Source organism: Pelodiscus sinensis, chromosome 7 (genome assembly GCF_049634645.1).
Source record: "Pelodiscus sinensis isolate JC-2024 chromosome 7, ASM4963464v1, whole genome shotgun sequence".
In the NCBI taxonomy this organism is placed as follows: Eukaryota; Metazoa; Chordata; order Testudines; family Trionychidae; genus Pelodiscus; species Pelodiscus sinensis.
The window spans coordinates 17712192-17732452 of record NC_134717.1 but is presented as its reverse complement, the minus strand read 5'-3'; the positions used below and the strand labels follow the sequence as shown (position 1 = coordinate 17732452).

General features: G+C 44.5%; 1 protein-coding gene across 3 annotated transcripts in view; it reads right to left on the bottom strand.

The window, feature by feature from the left end:
• UBXN4 (UBX domain protein 4) overlaps positions 1-19053 on the bottom strand; it is a 29941-nt gene extending 10888 nt beyond the window's left edge. The window contains exons 1-7 of one of the 3 annotated variants that reach the window (XM_006117050.4): positions 18903-19053; positions 11998-12100; positions 11000-11028; positions 9255-9373; positions 5172-5322; positions 4572-4680; positions 19-73 (exon numbers count right to left, since the gene is read on the bottom strand). In XM_006117050.4, coding sequence (XP_006117112.2) covers positions 19-73; positions 4572-4680; positions 5172-5322; positions 9255-9373; positions 11000-11028; positions 11998-12100; positions 18903-18984 — 648 coding nt within the window. In that variant the 5' untranslated portion in view covers positions 18985-19053. Of the gene's footprint in view, positions 1-18; positions 74-4571; positions 4681-5171; positions 5323-9254; positions 9374-10999; positions 11029-11997; positions 12101-18902 lie in introns of those variants that run through there. The other 2 variants (XM_006117051.4, XM_075933303.1) reach the window with 2 other exon arrangements.
• Positions 19054-20261: the final 1208 nt, after the last annotated feature.

The window sequence follows — 20261 nt, the reverse complement described above, 5'->3', positions numbered from 1 at the left end:
AATTTAGTTGCATTTTACCTGTTCCTCCTCTTTCCTTTTTTCTTCTCGTTTTTCTTCAAGTTTTTTTGTTATTCTAAATAAAAACCAAGATTAAAAGAGAACTTACAACTGTGTTTTGAAATGTTAACTTTTTCATTTTGGCTTTTAAAAGGAGTAGACAACATTCAATTCTGTCAAAAATTCTTAAGAGGGAAATTGTAACTATGACTATGAACTTATGATACAGTAATTGTATTTCAAGGAACCATTCTGTATTAATAAATAGTGTTTGCCTTATGTAGAACTTGGAGAGATGATTCACCAATCAGTTTCCAGTCTTCAATGTTTTGATGGTATCTATTTTAATATATCTTTTCTATCATTTACCATTAACAGACTGAAAAGTCTTACAAACTGAATAAACCACAAAAATGTGATTTTCCTCCTTTTCTCTCTCTCTCTCTCTCTCTCTCACACACACACACACACACACACACACACACACACACACACACACACACACACACACACTTTAAATGGAAAAAAAAAATCTCTCTGATTCAGCATCAATGGGAGCAAGAGCACTGCACATCCATGCCCACAAACATATCCATAAAGAAAGTTTTAAGAGCTCCGGAAGGTCCTTGCCTCCTTCCAAGCCTTCTTTTGCCAATTTGCAGGTTCCTCAGGGCCACATTGTTTCTTCATCCATTTGAACTAGATGTTAAAGACTAGTCAATTATCCGATAAACATTTGCGTATCAGATAGTTTGTTGACTAGTTGATTTCCCCCCTCCCTTTGTGCCTCTATGACTGAGGCAGCAAAGGGGGAGGGGAATGTGATACTTCAAAGCAGCAGTGCCATACAGCTGAGCCATGGATCAGCTTTGCGGTGGCACTGCCCCTTTAAAATGCCAAAGGACCGTGGAGCCTCAGGGTCAGCTGCAAACTCCCTAACTGACCCTGGTTCTGCGCGACATTTCCCCAGAACCCAGAGTCAGCTGGGGACTCCCCAGCTGATCCCGGGCTCCCCATGGCATTTCCCCAGGACCCAGGGTACCAGCTGCCCCAGGTTCTGGGGAAATGCCCCTGGGAGCCCAGGATCAGCTTGGGAGTCCCCAGTCTCCACAGCTGCCCCTTTGAAATGCCATCTCCGCGCATTTCAAAGGGGCAGCCACTGAGTCCCCCGCTGACTCCGAGCTCCATGGCTTTGAAATGCACGAGAGCCTCCACTGGCGACGCTTATACATTTCAAAGCAGGCACCCACATGCAGCCCAGAGTCAGCGGAACTTACCACTGCCCCTGGGTTGTAGGCGGAGTTCCACATTCCTCCTTTGAAATGTACAAGAGCCCTCTTGTATATTTCAAAGGAGGAATGCAGAAGTGCCTGTCCAGTAGTGAATGGAAATTCCATTGACTACTCTACTTGTCAATTAACTGCATTTTAACATTCCTAATTTGAACCCTCCCTCTCATTAATACTAATAACTTTTGTCCTTTTCGAACAGAACTAGGAAATGGCTGGAAAGGTATTGGATAGATATGTAAGTGATAAATTATTCAGGTTGGTGTAATTATTGAGGAGAAACATGATATATTGGCAGTGAAGAGACTAAAGTAGATGTATAACAATATGCAGAGTGAGATGCTAAGTATCTAGAGAATTACCTCTAAATCAAAGGATCTGGGCAGCTCCAAGAACAAGTCATGATCAGGGTTCCAAGATTTTCCACCCATGAGTGGAGTGAATTTTGTCTTGTACACTAGTATTGAGTTCACGTGAGCTTGTTCGGATGTGTGCCACTGTAGCACCCAAGTTATTAATACATATCTTATAAACCTTTCCCTTTTCTCTCTGCTGCCATGTCTCCCACCCTCTCCTCGCCCATCTGCTCCCCTGGTGCTTGCTGCTTGCCCCCCCACCCTTCTCTGCTGTACTGGCTCCTGCTGCTCTCACTCCCTTCAGTCCTCCTCCTTCACCTCTGCACCCACTCTTCTCTTCCCTCGGTGCCCACTCCTCGTTAATCCCACTCCCCATTCCCTCTCCTAACACCTCCCTCTACCCACCTGCCTGCCTCTCTCCTCTGGTGCCCGTCCCTCCCCTCCATGTGTCTGTTCTTTTGCTTCACCCCCACAATACTCCTGGCACCGGCACCTTCCTGGTGTCCCCCCCCTTCCCTCACTGCCCCTGCCCTTCTTTTCCTTTTTCTCCATGGTGCCACCTCCTCACCGCCCTCTGCCCCAGTTCTCCTCATGCTCCTCTGTGCCCTCACACAACTTGCTCTATCCCCTGCCTTCCTCATGCCCATCCCTCTTCTCCCAATACCCATTCCTCCCCTCCCGTCCTCCTCCCTCTTGCCCCATTGTCCCCTCCCTTCTCGCACCCCCCACTGACACCTCCCCTCTTCCCTCTTTGCCCTTTTCCTTATCGCCTCCTCAATGTTTCCTCTGGCATTTGTGTCTCCTTCACCCTGCCCTTTGGTGCCTGCCCCTTTCTTCTCCTGCCCCAGCCCCGTCCTCTCCCCTCAGCACAAGCTCCTTCCTCTCATCACCCCCACATTCGAGAATGATTAAAGGTCTAGAGTACATGATGTATGATGGAAGGCTGAAGGAATTAGGTTTGTTTAGTTTAGAAAAGAGAAGATTGAGGGGAGACATGATAGCAGTTTTCAGGTATCTAAAAGGATGTCATAAGGAGGAGGGAGAAAACTTGTTCATCTTGGCCTCTGAGGATAGAACAAGAAGCCATGGGCTTAAACTGCAGCAAGGGAGGTTGAGGTTGGACATCAGGAAAAAGTTCCTAACTGTCAGGGTGGTCAAACACTGGAATAAATTGCCCAGGGAGGTTGTGGAATCTCCATCTCTCGAGATATTTAAGAGCAGGTTAGATAAATGTCTATCAGGGATGGTCTAGACAGTATTTGGTCCTGCCATGAGGGCAGGGGACTGGACTCGATGACCTCTCGAGGTCCTTTCCAGTCCTAGTATTCTATGGTTCCTCTTAGTTCTCTCTCTGCCCCTTCCCTAACGTTTTACCTTTGACATGGAAAGTAATTTACAGGGGCCATTGTGCTATTTTTAGCACCTTCCGGTGTGACCGCAGTAATAAAAATAGCACTGCAGGCGGCCCTGGCTCCAGCTGCAGCAGCCTTACCAGAACAGGCCTCATGCGCTGCTGCTTTACTCCAGCTGGAGCTGGGGCGTGTGAGCTGAGGCTGTTTGAGCTGGGGCAGCCTCGTCATAACAGCCTCACCTCATGAGCCCTGGCTTTAGGTGAGGCAAAAGGGCAGCTGCCCACTGCCAGGAACCCATCAGGCCACCAGCTGCTGCCGCTATCACCACTCACCTTCTGTTCCAGCAGGAAGGTGAGCAGTGAGTGCTGCTGCGCGGCTCTATGACATGCTGCTGTGCAGGTCCTAAAATTTTTAGTGTGAGGCTGTACAAGCATGTAGCTTAGAGGAAACACTGGTCATGATCATTGAATCTGAGCACCAAACCAGACAGAATTCAAATCCAACCTAAGGCACACAGCTGTAATTACACATTGTGAACATGTCAAAGCACAAACCATCATGCCCGTTTCAGTGGAAAGGCACATAACGTGAACTGGGATTATTACCTCTGCTAACAGCCCACTGGGTAACTTGGGGCAAGTCACTTCGCCTCTTTGTGCTTCAGTTTCTCTTGTGTCAAATGGGGATAGTAATATAACGTTCTTTGAGATTTAAGAACTATATAAAAGCATGGTCTCTTGATATGCTACTCGGTCTAGGTAATAATCAACTGCAACCCTACATGAGAAGTACAAAAAATGAAGACTAACTCCTATCAAACACTATTTCTGTTTTAGACACTAACTCAGTTTTTCTTGCCATTTAATTGTTTAGTGCTTTAAACAGAAATAGTGTTTGATAGGAGTGAATTTTGTGAACTCAACATTTTCAAGGGACACAAGTTCTGCTTTGCATTTCCAAATAGTATCAAACAAACCCGAAGAAAAATATGACTATTTCCTGTTCAACTCCCCATTCTCATCCTCTCCGTTAATCTCTATTATTAAGATCTAACTTGCTTTGCTTTCAGGATATCTTGAAGGGAAAAAAAAATCTGCTTCCATTTGATAAAACATTCCCTATTTTGAGAGTTCAATTCAATTCAATAGCAAAAAGGTTGAAAAACTGAGTCCAGATTTACCAAAAATCCTGCTTAACATGACAGACTTATCACAGTCAAAATGAGAGAAAGGAATTCTTTCCACGTTCATTTAATCACCAGATCAAGAAACAAAAGTCAGTTAATGAGTGGACAAAGGGCCATTTCAAATCAAGAAAATTAGAATGTTACAGCTTTGGCTCTTGACTACTAGATCAGCACCTGGTACTCAAATTGGCAAAATCCATTAGATCTAGAATCAGAGAAATGTGATGCTTAAGGTTAAAATAGTCATTAGTTTTAGCCATTTTCTAAAACACATTAAAACTTAATTTAAAACAATTATTTTAATCATTTTAGTTCTTACCACTGTTTTCACCTAAGAAAATGTAATCATTTATCACAATACATTAGAACAGATAGAAAAAATGAGACAAACCTTTCCACTCTGGTTGTAAGATCATTCACAGGCTGTGGCTCAGTCATTCTCTCATCTGAAGAATTATTTGATTCCCGAAACAGATTTGTCTGGCCTGAATTTTCTCTATCTTCAAGTGTTTTAGGAAGTCATACACAGGAGGAAAAAAAGGCCCATTTGTCATTTTTGAAAACCTGAAAGCCCATTACTGCACTTATTGTTATTTCTGTTAATGATTGCCCTCCAAAAGAAACATACTGGGATTTGTTGTAGGACTACTGTTTACCAAGCATTAATTTCTCTAAATATAGTGCTTTGCTAAGAAGATCAATAACCTAAGGAGGAACAGATACTTAGAATTGAAAAACCAAGCTCAATTTTAAGATCACTGTAGCTAAATATTACAGCCGTACAAGAGCTTATTTTTCTACTCACTAAACCATATGTGAGATGACAGGACTTGTAGCTTTGTCAATGGCTTTCTGCAATATGTACTTTGAGAAAATACTGACATTCCAACAAGGACACTATTTTACCACCATTTATATTAATTTTAAGATGACAATCATACAGTCAATATTTCAAAAGCAAACTAGTATAAACAGAGTTATTGATAATTACCAGCAGAAATGCTTAATGTCTCAAGTTGTGTTTCACAAGGCTCAACCATTCTGGACTGAACATTTTCGGAAGTGGTGTTAGCCTGGAAGGAGGGACACGGTGCAGATAACTCACTCCCATTCTCTAATGCTTCATTTTTTACTGCATGCATCTTCGAAAGGAAAAAGCAGTGACACACAAGAATACAAAATGTTGTTTGTACTCTAAGGTTTGACACTTAAGCCTTATTAATAATTTTTGCTTTGGTGGGTGAAGACAAGCCTTGTCCAAAATAAAAAAATAAATATTCAAAAAGTTATCAAATATATTGTGTCCCAACTGTATTGAAACTTTTTTCTTGGCCTGTATGCACAGAAAACATGCGAACCCTATATTAAGAAATGTATGCTTCCCATCTATGATTTAACATTTCTGTCTAGACCGTTGGTGGGCAATAATTTTTTCAGAGGGAACACTTCGTCAATTTTAGTACATGGTCATGGGTCAGCTTGCCTGTTCCGCCCACCACTCCTCCTTTTCCCCTTCATTGCTGTCTCGTTGGGGAAGCGACTAGTTGGTTACATCCCTAGTACACAATAATATATTCCAATTGCTAAACCCATTATTCAAGCATGGGATTTCTATCTATAGAAATTCCATGGTACTGTTGGATTAATTTCATTTACAATTTTTTTTTTTACAATATTTAATTATTTGCTTTCTCTCTCATACAGTGCCACTCTCCCACCAGTGCAACCTATTCTGTCATTGCTCTACATTTTGTATCCTGGTACTACCATGTTCCACTGGATTGTCATTGTTCCACTGAGATTCTGTCTATTATATCAATATACTCATTTAATACCAGGCACTCAAATTCACTATTTAAACTTCTTGCATTTGTATACAAGCACTTATAAAATTTGTAAATATTTAGTTGTCTGCCTTCATGTGATATTATTAAATGGGACCCTCTTTAGTTTCACTGTTTCTTTTCAGTTCCTAACTGTACTTTTTCAACTTCTGTCCTCTTCTTTTTACTCACATATAGAGTATTCCTTTTAATAAATCCTTCTCCAAGGAGTGTGTCTGTCAGAACCATGTGCTCCTCTGCACCTGTCAACTTTCCTCCAGCCCTTAGCTTGAAAGCTCCTCAGTGATGTTTTTTTATTTTACATACCAGCAATTTGGTTCTGTTTTGGTTAAGTGGTGCCCATCTTTGCTGTATATATTTAATCATCACCTTTTCCAAAAGGTTCCCCAGTTGCTACGAAATCTAAATCCCTTTTCCCAATACAGGCAGTCCCCGGGTTACGTACAAGATAGGGACTGTAGGTTTGTTCTTAAGTTGAATTTGTATGTAAGTCGGAACTGGTACATATTGTAGGGGAAACTCTAGCCAAACATTTTTTTTAGTTTTGGATAGCATAGGGAAAGGTTAACTCCCCTCTAATGTTTGTTTTGCTGTCTGCTCCCCTGTTCAGAAGATTTCACATCTATTTCTGTCCCTGTGACAAACTCAGGACTAAAGGAGTAACTCATCAAATACCAAACAGCTCTGCACCATGCTTTGAGCTAATAGCTTTATTTCCATACACCACCCAGGGTTCTAGGAGGAGGGTCCTTTTTTTGCTAACACAATGAGGCCAGCACTTTGTTTGTTTTGGTGGAGTCTTTGTTTGCCCAGGGAGCCCAGCATGTATAGGGGGAGGAGGGGCGGAGAGGCTGCTTTTGTCTGCTGTTCGGCAGCCTGTTGCTCAGGGGAGGGGGCAGCCTGTTGCTGGCAGGGGGGGAGGGGGGAGGCGTGCAGGATGCGAGGCCGCGGGGTGGGGGGGCAGCAGGCGTGGGGAGGCACTTTTCCTCTGCCCGGCAGCTCTGCGGGATCCCTGTCCCTGTGGCCAGCTGCTGCAGGCAGAGGCCAGTTGGAGCCGGCCGAAGAGGAGGAGGAGGTGGATTCTAGGACCCAGGTGAGCGAGCCCCGGGGACGCTGCTGCGCTCCGGGAGCCAGGCATGTATAGAGGGGAGGAGGGGCAGAGAGGCTGCTTTTGTCTGTTCAGCAGCCTGTTGCTCAGGGGAGGGGGCAGTCTGTTGCTGGCAGGGGGGTGGGGGGGGGGGCAGCGGGCGTGGGGAGGCACTTTTCCTCTGCCCGGCAGCTCTGCGGGACCCCAGTCGGAGCCGGCCCGAGGAGGAGGAGGATCCTAGGACCCAGGTGAGCGAGCCCCGGGAATGCTGCTGCGCATGTGCGGGAGTTGCCTCACCCCGTTCGTATCTAGGGATCCGACGTAAGTCGGATCCACGTAAGTCGGGGACTGCCTGTACCACTGTTTCATCCATCCATTGAGACCCTGCAGTTGTGTCTAATTGGCCCTGCAGGTGGAAATGGAGCGTGTCAGAGAATGCTACCATGGAGATCCTGGACTTTAATCTTTTGCCTATAAGTCTACCATTAGTCTTTAAGATCTCTCTCCTAACTTGCTCTATGTCACTGGTACACAAGTGTACAACCAACACTGGCTCTTTCCCAGTACTGTACATAAGTCTAGATGTCTTGAGGTCCACAACCTTCACACCTGAGATGTAATTCACCATGAGGTTTTCCCAGGCATCACAAATCTAACTGTCTACAACTATCAACTATGTCATTACTATTACCTGTCTCTTACTAGTAACTGTGGATCCCTCCCCTGTAAAGTTATCCTTGATGCAACATTGCGCCATGACATCATCTGGAAGGAGGATCCCAACTATGGAATAATTTTCCTCTTTTACTGCTTGAGGTTCTCCTTCCTCAAGGCCACAACAGCACAGAAGCTGCCAGACTGGGGCGGCTGTATTCTGTCCCACAAAGTTGTGGCTATGTACCACTGTTTCCCTTGGTTCCTCAAGTTCAGACATCCTGGTCTTAAGAGTTTATACTTAAGTCTCTTGAGTCATGAGCTGCCTGTACCTAAATGCAGTCATATGCCACCTGCCCATAAGGCAGGTTATCATACGTGTGCAACAAATTGGATAGCCTTCTCTTTGCTGCTGGAGTTTCATCTGATTTTTTAAAAATTCATGCAGGGTTTCTTTGGGTTTACTGTTCTGCATGGAGGGAGGGAAAGGGAAGAAAGGGTTGGGGGTTTTATTTTTGGGAGAGGGAAGAGGCTGTTATTGGCCAGAGTTTAGAAAATGTTCATTAGGTGTATCTGGCTGTCATACTCCCTCTCTAAAATCCATTGCAACATTCATATAAGCTAATGAACAGGATCTGCAACTCTGGTCACTTACTAGCCTGCATTTTTAAACATCCATTTTCTCTCCCCTCCCCACCTTGTTAAGGGATCTAAGGTATTAGGGATCAAAAGATGGCAGGCTAGCACCTTGTTACGAAGCTCTCAGCCTTCCCAGCCACCTTCTAGGATCAGCACACAGCCTCCCAAACAGCGCACACTAGAAACTTCAATCAAGCAGGCATACACCAAGCAAGCTAGTCATGTAGTTGCTCCTCCTTCACTCGGAGTACTCCCTTGCAAAACTTCCCATTTGCTAGCTCTTGATTTAACTGTACTTAGTTTGATGCTCTAAATATCAGTCCCAGACTCAAAGAAAAGCTATGTGGTAAACTTCAAAGCTTGTCTCTTTCACCAACAAAGTTAATCCAATAAAAGTCTACCTCACCCACCTTGCGTTTTTAATACTCCCTGACCAACACAGATATAATACTGCAGAGTTTTGTTTTGAGTCAACACAACAGACCTTGCTACCCTCACATTGTTAAATCATGTCGAAGCAGCCCCATTAGAAGATTAGCACTGAAGAGAGCAATGATTAACATATTTTAGCACACCTATCGTTTTTTGCAGCAGTGTAGCATAGGTGCACTTAACCTCTTGAGGTAATTGGCTTACTAAATATGGCAAACAGTTTTCAAAATTAGCTCAGTAATTGAGCAGGGGAGAAACTTTACTGTTTGCGAGTGAGAGAATACAGATCCAGTAGCTGCAATAGCTCCCTCAAATCATACACTTGTACTCAATGACTGTCTTGAAGAGGTGAAGGCCGTTAAGTCCTCCTGACAGTATTTCATCATACTGAAAAAGCTGATGTGTAAGCATGTGTTACCTGTTTGACTTTGTGGATTCTGGCAATAAGTTCCTCTGCAGAGACACTTCCAGCAATTACTTCCAAGGGGATTCCATTGTCTCCTATAAAGAAGCTGGATGGAATACACACTACAGGATCTGAACAGTAATAATAAAGGCCAATAAATGGATATAGTTAAAGCATTAAGATTAAAGGAAAAACTAATGAGAACTAGAAAAGGAAAATGCACCTCATAAATCTGAAATCTATCACTTTGGAAACAGAGCAGAAAGACTAGTTTAAGTTAAAGCACTTCTCTCCAATATAAGGATTAAAGGGAAATTATCATGCATGTATCTGAAATCAATACTGTTTGTGAAAGAACTCATAAAATATTCCAGAACAGTTTATCATGTATAATGCATTAAAATAACCCAATTATATTTTAGAACAAGAGATATATGTTAGTGTTAAATAGAGTATCAAATTGTAATAAAATAAATCTATTAAAACAGCTAAGTGTCATATTAATATAACACGTCACATTCTGGTTGCACTACAATCAACAGTAGCTTCTGAAATAAGCAAATAAAATGGACATATTGAAAGTTATCTTCAACATCAAAGGATTACTTTATAAGTATGGAATTTGCTGTCTCTTCCTCTCTGTCCCCATTATCACAGAGAACTGCCTGACTTAAGTAGGGAGTTATTTTTTATACATTATGGAGTTACTCTTGATTTACAACTGCATAAATGAAAATGGAATCCAGCCCTTGGCTTCAGACTTATTTTATTCCTCAAATTCTCCATTTTTTTTGGTAATTATAACTATTACCCGTACATATCACCAGTTATGGTCTTTCAAGTATCTAATAACTGGGTTATTCCTATAATATAAAAAATCTGATTGTCTTTAATTTAAAGGACATTACATCATCAGTTATTAAACTCACTCTAATTTTATACCGTTACCAGAATAACTGAAGGACAACAGCTGGGCATAATGGCTTTTAACTACATATCTTAACTTAATATGTATGTTAAAAATGTGCATCTGTCTGTCATCTGTGAGTCTGTTTGTTCAAGAACTCATCTTAAATGGTAAGAGCCTGGACCACCAAATTTGGTGTGCAGCCTCCTGTTATCATAGCTTAAAGTAAGGTAAGAGTTTGTTGTGCTACGATAATGAGATGTGCATGGAATTGTATTGCTTGTCATTAAATGGAAAGGAAGGGTCTGCCAGGAAGAAGTTATACTGCAGAATGACCACAGGGAGTCAGCAAGGGGTCAGAGATGGGGACCAGGATAGCTATTACCCCATTGGGCCAGCATGGGGCAGAGGTAGATAAAAGAATAGCCATCTACTATATATTTCAGAGAGTTTGTGTGTATATCTGTCTGTTCACCAGCTAAGGGACATGTACTCCTCCCGCAGCTGTGCCCACTGGAGCTTCAATAGCCATAAACAGGTGCTTCTCACCTGGCCCCTGGCGGTGAGAGACGGCTGGGGCTGCATACAGGACCCCTCAACCTCAGCCCCACCTCAGAACAATGATTTAAATGAAGAAAAACTTATTTAAGGACCTGAGCAATGCTGAGTAAATCTTCTAGTTAAATATATGTAGTTTCATGTACTCCTACACTATAATCTTCTACATATATTACTATGACTTATGAAGCAATTTCAATAATGTGTTTTACTGGGAATCTTAATCCTGGGGGTAGGGCTCTATAGTTGCAAAAAACAAATATGGACATCTGAATTGATTTTAAAAGGATACAGATTTGTGAGAACTGCAGACATGCTTCGCTGTATAAAACAAAATATATGTTTATCAGATGATCCTAATCACTTTGCATCAATCACAGATTAGGAGGAGTTAGTCTCATCACATCATAACCTAGCCATGACACACATTTATATACATGGGACTGTTCATCAAGAGGTTATGAAAAAGGAGCTTCTGCTACATTTTCTCATTAATACATTGAAAATAATCAACATTCATGGCTATTGCAGCAGGCTGTAAAAATCCACACAACAAGACAAATTTAGAGAAACAATAGGGCAACCCCCCCCCACGCACCATTTTGGATCACTGGTATTATACACACCTGACTTGCTGACAAGTAGCACACTGAAATTTACAAAAATTCTCCTTTGAGTGCTTCAAAGTAATGGGATCCTTGTAAATTTCAATATACTGTCTACCGATGAAATGGAGCAGATAGCATTATAGCACTATCCTTGACTGTACCTGAGTAACTTCGTGAGGAATGTTGGTGTTTTTGTACTCTGCTCAACAATGATCCCCACAATCAACCAACCCCTTCCTGGGTTTGTTTCTGTTGGGACATCCAGCTTGCACGATTTTTTCAATTTGTGAAACTCATGGAAAGTTCTGAACTAGTTAAAATCTTTAACTTGACAAATTTAGAAGTCCTTTTAGAACACTCACATTTGACTGATTTTATAACGCTTCAGTAATTGTGGTTCTTCACTTTCAGAAAGGATAAGGATCAACCACATTATGATTTGACTATTGATTACAATACAGCACGAGGAATGTAACTAGAACAGTTTAAAAGCTGGAGTCAATCACATGGTCATTTGCTAATTTTTAGCCTCCATCTACACCAAGACTATTGCAGTTACTTCAGATGCAAGATAAATAAAAGCAAATAGGAGATACCAGGGTGATGTCTTAAATAATTAGGTATTATTAATCAAAACAGGAAAAGGTTATACAACATGTAAAGTGTTAGAATGTGACCAAACCTTTTGATATCAATTTTAATAGCAACAAAACCATCTGAAGCTGCTTCAGTCACCTTCTGATCCTCCCAACTTGCAGCCATCTGTGTGGATTGTTCATCATCACCTGCAAGAGATATGCCTTCTTATCAACATGAGGGTAAACATCACAAACAGCAAGTTTTGGTCTGATACTGGCCTTACTAAACATCCATGAATTTGGTTTCACAAGGGACTGAAATCTTCCTAAAATACAGGATTTTTAAAATATATGCATTGTTTTAGGTTACTTTGTTTTCAACCACAAATAGTAGTTTTGAGATTTACTCAAGAAAAGGAGGGTTAAAGCAAAATATAAATCCTTCAAAAACTACCAAAAAAGCCTAGAATGTAAGATATATTAGTTAATAAAAACATATAATAATCCTGAGGAGCCAAAAACAAGCCAATTTTCCCAAGGGCTGTTATTTTCTTTGAATATTATACATGTGTCTATAAACATGCACATCAAGTTCCAGTTCATTTTGAACTGGTAATAGTCTGTATTAATTTGAAGAAGGCTAGTAATGATATTTGCAAGTGAATTCTTGCAGCTTGCTAAAATGTTCATTATAGCCTGTTTAGACTTTTTTTTATTCTAAAAATATGGTTTTTGGAACTAGCTATTTAACAGTTTCTCTCACTACAAAGTAGCCTTGCAAAAAGCTTATGATTATAACAGTGTATATGCTTATGTGCCTCAAACCTTGTGTGTGCAATTACTACAACACCAAACAAATTATAGCTAATGTACTAAAATGTCAAGTTTTCAACCAAACATATGGCAAAAAGGATAATACAGTATTCATAAAAGAAAAACTATAACTGAAATTACAAGAAACTTTAATTCTAAACCTCTGTTTACTAAAACATTCCATCCCCAAAAGTTACGTTTTGGAAGTTAAACTTAAAACAACAAATAGTCTGGTAGCACTTTAAAGACTAACAAAACATGTAGAGGGCATCATGAACTTTTGTACACCCTGCTGTACATGAAAGATTAAATTGTGAATGTACATGCTATTTTCCTTGTAATATGCAGTTTCAGAAAAAGGTTTGATAGCTAATGGAAGTGTCAGCCCCTAAGTTTGAACTGAACTCACCCTCTTACTCATTGGAACCTTATCCATATATTAGGCTAAGTCTGCCAGTCTCTTGCTATATTGTGCTGACTTCCCCTCTAGCCAGATGGTGCTCAACTGCACCATTGTGCTCCAGGCCCTGCCCCAATCCACCCTTCCCCCCCAAGATCCCACCCAAGTGTGCCCCCTCCCCACACTTTCCTCCCAAGCACTCACCTCACCTCTTCCCACCCCTGCTTCATTCCCACTCCTCCCTCACCCTTCCAGAGCTTCTGGAACACCACAAATCAGCTGTCTGTGGCACTCTAAAAGGACTGAGAGGGTAGCGGAGGAACTGGTCAGCACAGCCACCAGCAGTTGAGAGATGCGGGGAGGGAGGCAGAGAGGAGGAGCCTGGCTGCCAATGGGTGCTCAGCACCGACTAATGTTTCCCCATGGGAGTTCCAGCCCTGGAGCACCCATGGAGTTGGCACCTATGCTAGGAAACCTGGTGTTTTCTTATCATACAGTAAAACCCTAGTGAACACTTTGATATAGTTTTGTCACATCAGAAATTAAAGAAAATCCTAGGCTTACTAGTATTTATCTTTACATATTTATCTTTACATATTAATGTGTGAAAACTACAAACTGACTTGTTTTCACTAGGATTTTACCTATAAGCTAACCTAGCACACAACTTTTTCCCTAGAAAAGACAAGACCTGTAAGACAGAGGTAGTTTTATTTTGAAATAATGAAGAAGGGTATTACAAATATTTCTGGAGTAGGGATGTGAAAGGTTAACTAATTAAGCAGTAAGTATCCCTCTTAACTGGTGATGCTTACCAGTTTCAGTTAATTGGTAGGGGCTGGAGCAGCTCCCCATCTGCTGTGGGCAAGGGGCTATTCCAAACTTGCAGGGCCCGCTGTTCATTTGTAATAAGCAAATAATTACATAGATTATCTAATACACAGTCTTTTGTCTTATTTATAGCTGCAGTGATTCTTAATATAGGTTGAACCTCTCTTGTCCAGGACTCAGGGTTCTCTGATTTGGCAACAGACCAATAACAGAGTGCCAGTGGCTGGAAGTCTGGCGGTCATAAGGGGAACTGGGGGCCAGCAGTTCGAAGAAGAGCCAGAAGCGCAGCATTAGGGGCAAGAAGCCCAGTGGCTGTGACCAGGAACTGCAGCAGAGTCTGGCCAGGGCACAGAGTCCAGTGGCTAGCGCCGTAGCTGTTCGGCAGGGGTGCAAAGACCAGGTCAGACCTGCAGCAAAGCTTGGCTGGGGCATGGAGTCTTCGGCCAAGGCCGGGGCTGAACTGCCAGCAGCGCCTGGCCAGGGATGTGGAGCCCAGCGGCAAGGACCAGACTAGTAGCAGCACCTGACACGGGGTGCTGAGCCTGGTGTTTGAGCCTGGACTGGTAGCGGCCCCGTAGCAGTGCTTGGATGGGGGGGACTGGGCTTGGTGACTGTGGTCAGGGATGGAATGGCAGTAGCACATGGTTGGCGGTGTGGAGCCCAGAGGCCATGACCAGGGCAGACCGGCAACAGAGTCCAATCAGGGGAGAGAAGCCCAGCAATGGTGTCAGACTGACAGCGAAGGCTGGTTAGGGCAAGGAGACGGAAGCCTGGGCTGGCAGCAGATTCCTGCCTGTGGCCAGGAGGTGGGAGGCCTGGCTGGCAGCAGAGTCAGGTGGAGTTTGGAGCCTGGAGGGGAGCTGACTGGGTCTGCTGCTGAACCCCAGAAGAGCCCAGAGTCTATCAGCAGAGGTGCTGAGACTGACCTCCCTTCCTCCAACAATCTCCCTCCTTTGGAACTGGTCAGGTCCCAGGGAGGTTCAACCTGGAGTTTGGGACCCACAATACTGTTTTCTTTTGCAATAAGGACTATTTATGTAAGTTTGACTGTTAGTTGGCTCTCCATTATACAAATATATTATCCAACGACCATAAGAAAACTCAAGGTTTCTTTTACATTTCTCACATATTATTCTATTAAATAGTTATTACTATTTGCTTTTTTAATGATGGCTAGAACACCATTCCTTTCATCAGGCATTGCACCTTAAGCTGGTGGTTCCCAACTTTTTTTTAATGCTGCAGACCAGCAAACTCTCTCACAAATGTTTGATGGACTGACAACATTTCACTTGCATATTCATTATGTAAACAACAAATATGCAAATAAAATGTTACCAGTCCACCTAATCCCAACCCAGCCTCTTGTTCCCCAGTGCCTAACACCCTTTGATGCCCATTCCTATGCCCCAAGCCCTTTGACCCTTAACCTCTTCACTGCAAGCTTTTTCAATATAGGACATACTATTATCCTATTAGATACCTAAACATACCCAAATCCTTGCTTAATATTAGCTTTTCCATGTAAGTAATTACTGCAATTGCAACAGCAATGTTGTGAGATCATGTGAGAAGTTGTCCACAATTTAATCTCTATCATTCAAAAAATGGAAAAGTGGATTGCCTATTTACATAAGTCATATCTCATGCCACTTAGTTTAAAACCTAAGACCACCACTGAAGGGGGATATCCATCTTTTATCTTTAAAATATATAGCCCTTTCCTCTTTCAGGGTTGAAGTTCATCTAATGTTTCTTACTATAGTAAAGTTTTGAAATAAAAAAGCTGAAATGATTAAGTATACAAATGCATATGAGCATCAAAAGATCCAAAACATGAGTTTAAAAAGTTATAAATGTTGCACACTATTTAGTAGAATTATCGACTGAAATAACTATCTTGGGACACTAGCTCCTCATGCTGTCAGAGAGCTCGTAGGTTTCTAAGATGGGAAAAGTGTTACTTTAATACTTCTAGCAGATGATTACAGTATTTATATAGTCTCAATAGAGAACACTGACTTTTTCAGCTTTTTTGGGATAAATATAGTTATCTACAATGAGAAAGGATGGCTGCATTTTCCACAAATTGCAATGACAGTAGAAAACAGAACCATTCCAGACAACAGAGAAGCCTTTATCTTTTACAAAATCAAACACCCTCTTGGTGCTAAATAAGCTTTTCCATAATCAGTATCAGCTGTCAGAGCTCAAATCTCATAGAGGCAGCAGCATAGCATGGCAGCAGCCTCTGTCCCAAAGTGGGGGAGGGAGGAAGGATTTGAGCTCCCAGACCCGGAGTGAGCCGGAACTGAGCTGGGTGCCTGCCCGCCTGGCTCCTAATACACTTTAAATGCAGAGCCACAGCGGGGGTAGGTTCTGGACTGGGCGCAAGCCAGGACTGAGCCAGGCTGCTGGCCAGCTTGCTAAAAAATTTACTGGTAAGGAAGTGGGAATGGGGGAATGTGTGTAGTCTACAGCATAACCTATAAGCTTTTGCTTATTGGTTAATTGACTACACTATTACCTCCCTACCCACTACACTTGTAAAGTATGCTGTTGAATGAAAAGTGTCAGATAGCAATTCAGTTATTGCACCTTTGAAACAATGTAGTGAAAGCCATACTGAAATGCACACATTAGGATTAAGATTATTATAAGAACCTGTTAACATTGCAATAATATTTTGTTTTGAATTTATTGCATTTTAAAAGAAAGGCAGTTCAATAGGTATTTTACAAAAGGCACCTAACATTATTTTGATGTTTAAAACCTTATAACCAGACAAATAGATTTTCTTCAGGCTTGTACCTTTTAAAACCACCACCTGCAAAGCAGGAAAAACACATGCAAAGTTTCATTTTAAGTGGTACTTTTTCCAAAAATAATTAGTCTTTAAAAATATGAGCTTATAAACAAAAATGCCCTCTCAATCACACGTATAGTCTGGCAAGAATGCTGTGAAGCCTGATGTGGACAGCACACAGAATGGTATCTGTTCAGGTTTTCCATCAAATAAAGGATTAGTCTTAAGAGGAATCAATTCCAGCAAAAAGTGAAGCAGAAAGCTTTGTATCTCTGTAAGTTAGCAACCTACGAGCTACTAAAGAATCAACTTTTGGTATTAGTTATACTGCCGCTTCTGTACGGTCGTCAGTCAGCAAGCAGTTAAGGCCACTAAATTAACTTTTTAGTTCCCACAAATACATGCTTCCCAGGTTGGGACACTAACATTGCAAAAAACAAGGTGGTAAAATGGGGCAAAAGAGACCCCTGCATAAAGGGGCAAGCACTTGCAACAACTGTGGATGGCACTGCAAAAACAGAGGCAGGAGACTGCCCTGGGGGGGTACAGAGAACTACATGCTGGTATAGCTAAATAGTTGACAGTTGTATAGGGACTCAGGGATACCAAGAAGCAGGATAGGAGTGGAATGTCGCACTACAGAGGCTGTATGGTGGCATAGAGACTCTTAAGATGCTAGAGAGCCTATAACAGAATGGACCATTATAGGAAATGTGGGAACTCTATAGGGCAGAGGGGGCTATATAGGAGCATGAGGTGTAGGAAGTCTAGAAACTGCATGACATAGTACAGAAGGGTATATAAAGGCAGTACCGGAAACTAGAGTGTCAGGGGGTTGTATCTGGGCCAACAAGATCAAGCTACAGTATTGTATGCTTGCAGCCTGCCTGGGACAGCATAGGGGGTGGAACAGAGAACTGAAGGGATAGGTGAAAATATGGAGACTAGAGGCTACCTAGGGCAGCACAGGAGGTGGTATGGGGAGTTCAGATGATGGTACAGAGGGTGTGGGGCCTACAAGGGGCAGCACAGCAAGTAGTAAAGACAACTACCAGGTCAGGCCACAATATAGTAGGCATAAGGTCTACCTGGAGCAGTACAGGAAGTAGTATAAGACAGTGGTTTTCAAACCCCCACCCCATTTTACGATGCCTAAAACATTTCAAATGGAAATGTGGGCCCTGGAAATCCTAGATCTGCATTTCACAAATATGGTCACCAGGGTTTTTCTTGGAGCCACAGCCTCTTTCAGCTGTGATTGGGGCATGGAGGGAGGACAAAGCAGCATCCCCTCCCCTTCCCTGTTTTTTCCGGATGCATCACTCTAGTTTTGACTGTTGGGACTGCAGATGGTGTTTGGCCTTGCTGCCCTCTCAGAGATAGCTGGGCACAACCTTGGAGGAATAGGCAGCAGGTGCATTCTCCACCTTCCCACCAGTGTTGAGGCTCACAGTTTAGCCCTGGGGCAATAGGCTCTGGCTGTGCAGCTTCAGGTTTTGTCTCCACCTCCCAGCCACAAGGTTTCGGGCTCTGGCTCCCACTGTCTTCCCCCCAACACTCTTATCCATTGCCACTGCCTCCTGCTGCCTAACCTGAGCCCCATATGGGGCTTAATCTATCCCGAGGCTTACCGTGGTTTATTAAATCCGCTACGAAATCTGGTACTTTGTATCTCTGCTTACTGCCAGCTAGCAAGTAAACAATTGCTAGGATGTGGACATGTGAATGTGCAGATTTGTTTTGCCTGAAGCCAACTAAGTGTTTTAGGAAAAAGCGTGAGAGCAGCCACCATACAGTTTGTTCTGAGAACCCCGGACCGCCACAGACTGGACCCTCCGGGTTTCACAGACCGGAGGCTGAAAACCACCGTCCTATGGTACCAGCCCTTTGTGCCCCTTCAGCTGTACGTGCGGGTCCCCAGGAGGCTCTCCGGTTGATCCCGGGGTACAGGGCTCGGGGCGCGCCAGGGGCACGAAGGTAGCACAGGGCGCTACGGGCTCAGCGCAGGCGGCTCTCCAAGGGCAGTGCAGCGGGGCGGCCCAACGACTCCCCGCGGGCGGCCCCGGCGCTGGCAGCACAGGGGCTGCCCTAGGGCAGCGTCCGGCAGCCCCGGCGGGGGCGGAAGGGCCCCGCTCCCCCAGGCCCGCGCCGGGCCGTACCTGACACGAACACCACGAAGACCGAGCTCTGTCGCTTGGCGGCGGCGATGGCGGCCGGGATGGAGCCGCGGAACCACAGCATGGTGCCCCCCGGAGCCCGCTTCCTGGCCCACTACCCCTGGCCGCCCACCGTCGCGCGGCGCATGCGCCACTGAACCTGTAGCCTCGCAGCGGAACGGTGACTAACCGCTCCCGACTCTCCCCTCAGGACGCATGCGCCGCTCCTCGGGGCGGGCGGTGGGAGGGTAAAAGCTGGCGGCGGTTTCCCCCTCGCACATTCCTCTCGCCTCCCTCAGCGGGGAGTGACACCACAGCGCGGGAGGCAGGAGCCGGCGGAAGTTAGGGAGGCAAGGGGGGGCGCTGGGGCGCACCGCGGGGCTAGTCAGGTTGCGGCTGGGCGCCTAAGGGCAGCTCCGTTGTCGGGGGGGAAACTGTCCTTTCCGGTCGCGCGGGGGAGGCGGTAGCGGTACCAGCCCCTCCCCCAGCCGTCCCTCCCAGTCTGCTGAGGGGGCGGGGCCTTTCAGGCGGCGCCCAGCGGCCACAGGGGAAACTGCAGCGGGCCGCCTGCAGGGGGGCGGTGTTGTCGGGTGAGCGTGTCAGACCCCCCCTCCCCCAACAAGCTCCTCAGCGAGCGGGCTCCGCGTGAGGAGACGGGGCGCGGTGCAGCGCGTGACAGTAGGGCCGGTTTCGCTGCTCCTGGCGGGGCTGGGTGTTGACTGGTGCCGCAGCTGTCAGCGGGGGGCAGGGCGGCGCTGGAGTCGAAGCTGCCGAAAGGTTACACAAGACGCAGGCGGAGGAAAAAGTTCCCAGGCGGCGGGGGCGGCAGAAACGCGTTACGGGTCTGCGTGTGGCAGCGGGCTGCTCCACACGTGGCCCGTTCCGTGGATGAGCGCTTGCAGGCCTGGCTGGCACTGCTCCTGAGAAGGGCTGTCCGAGGGGTGGCAATCGGGTAGATGCTGCTGTTAGGAATAGCAGCAGCACTGACTTAAATGGGGCATGTGGGGTGTGTAATCTTGCCTTAACCTTCGGGTTCATGGCTGGCTGTGTGAAAGAAGCTATTTGCATATATAGGCAACCCTCAGCATGTGCGGTGAGTATCATTGTGGGCCCCGGGGCTTCCAAAGTTGAGTAGACCTGATGTAGCAGGTGCTCTAGTGCCGTGGTTGGCAAGCACTTTCATTTGTGGACATGCGAACACTTGGAAATCATAGATTCCCCAGGGGTCAGCAATCACAGGTTGACAACTACTTTCCCCATCATTAAAACTCGACTGACCTGACCTATACCACGCAGCCTTCTATGAGAATGTATTTAGGCAACTTTAGACCAATTTTAAAGCACATACTGTTACTGGCAGCA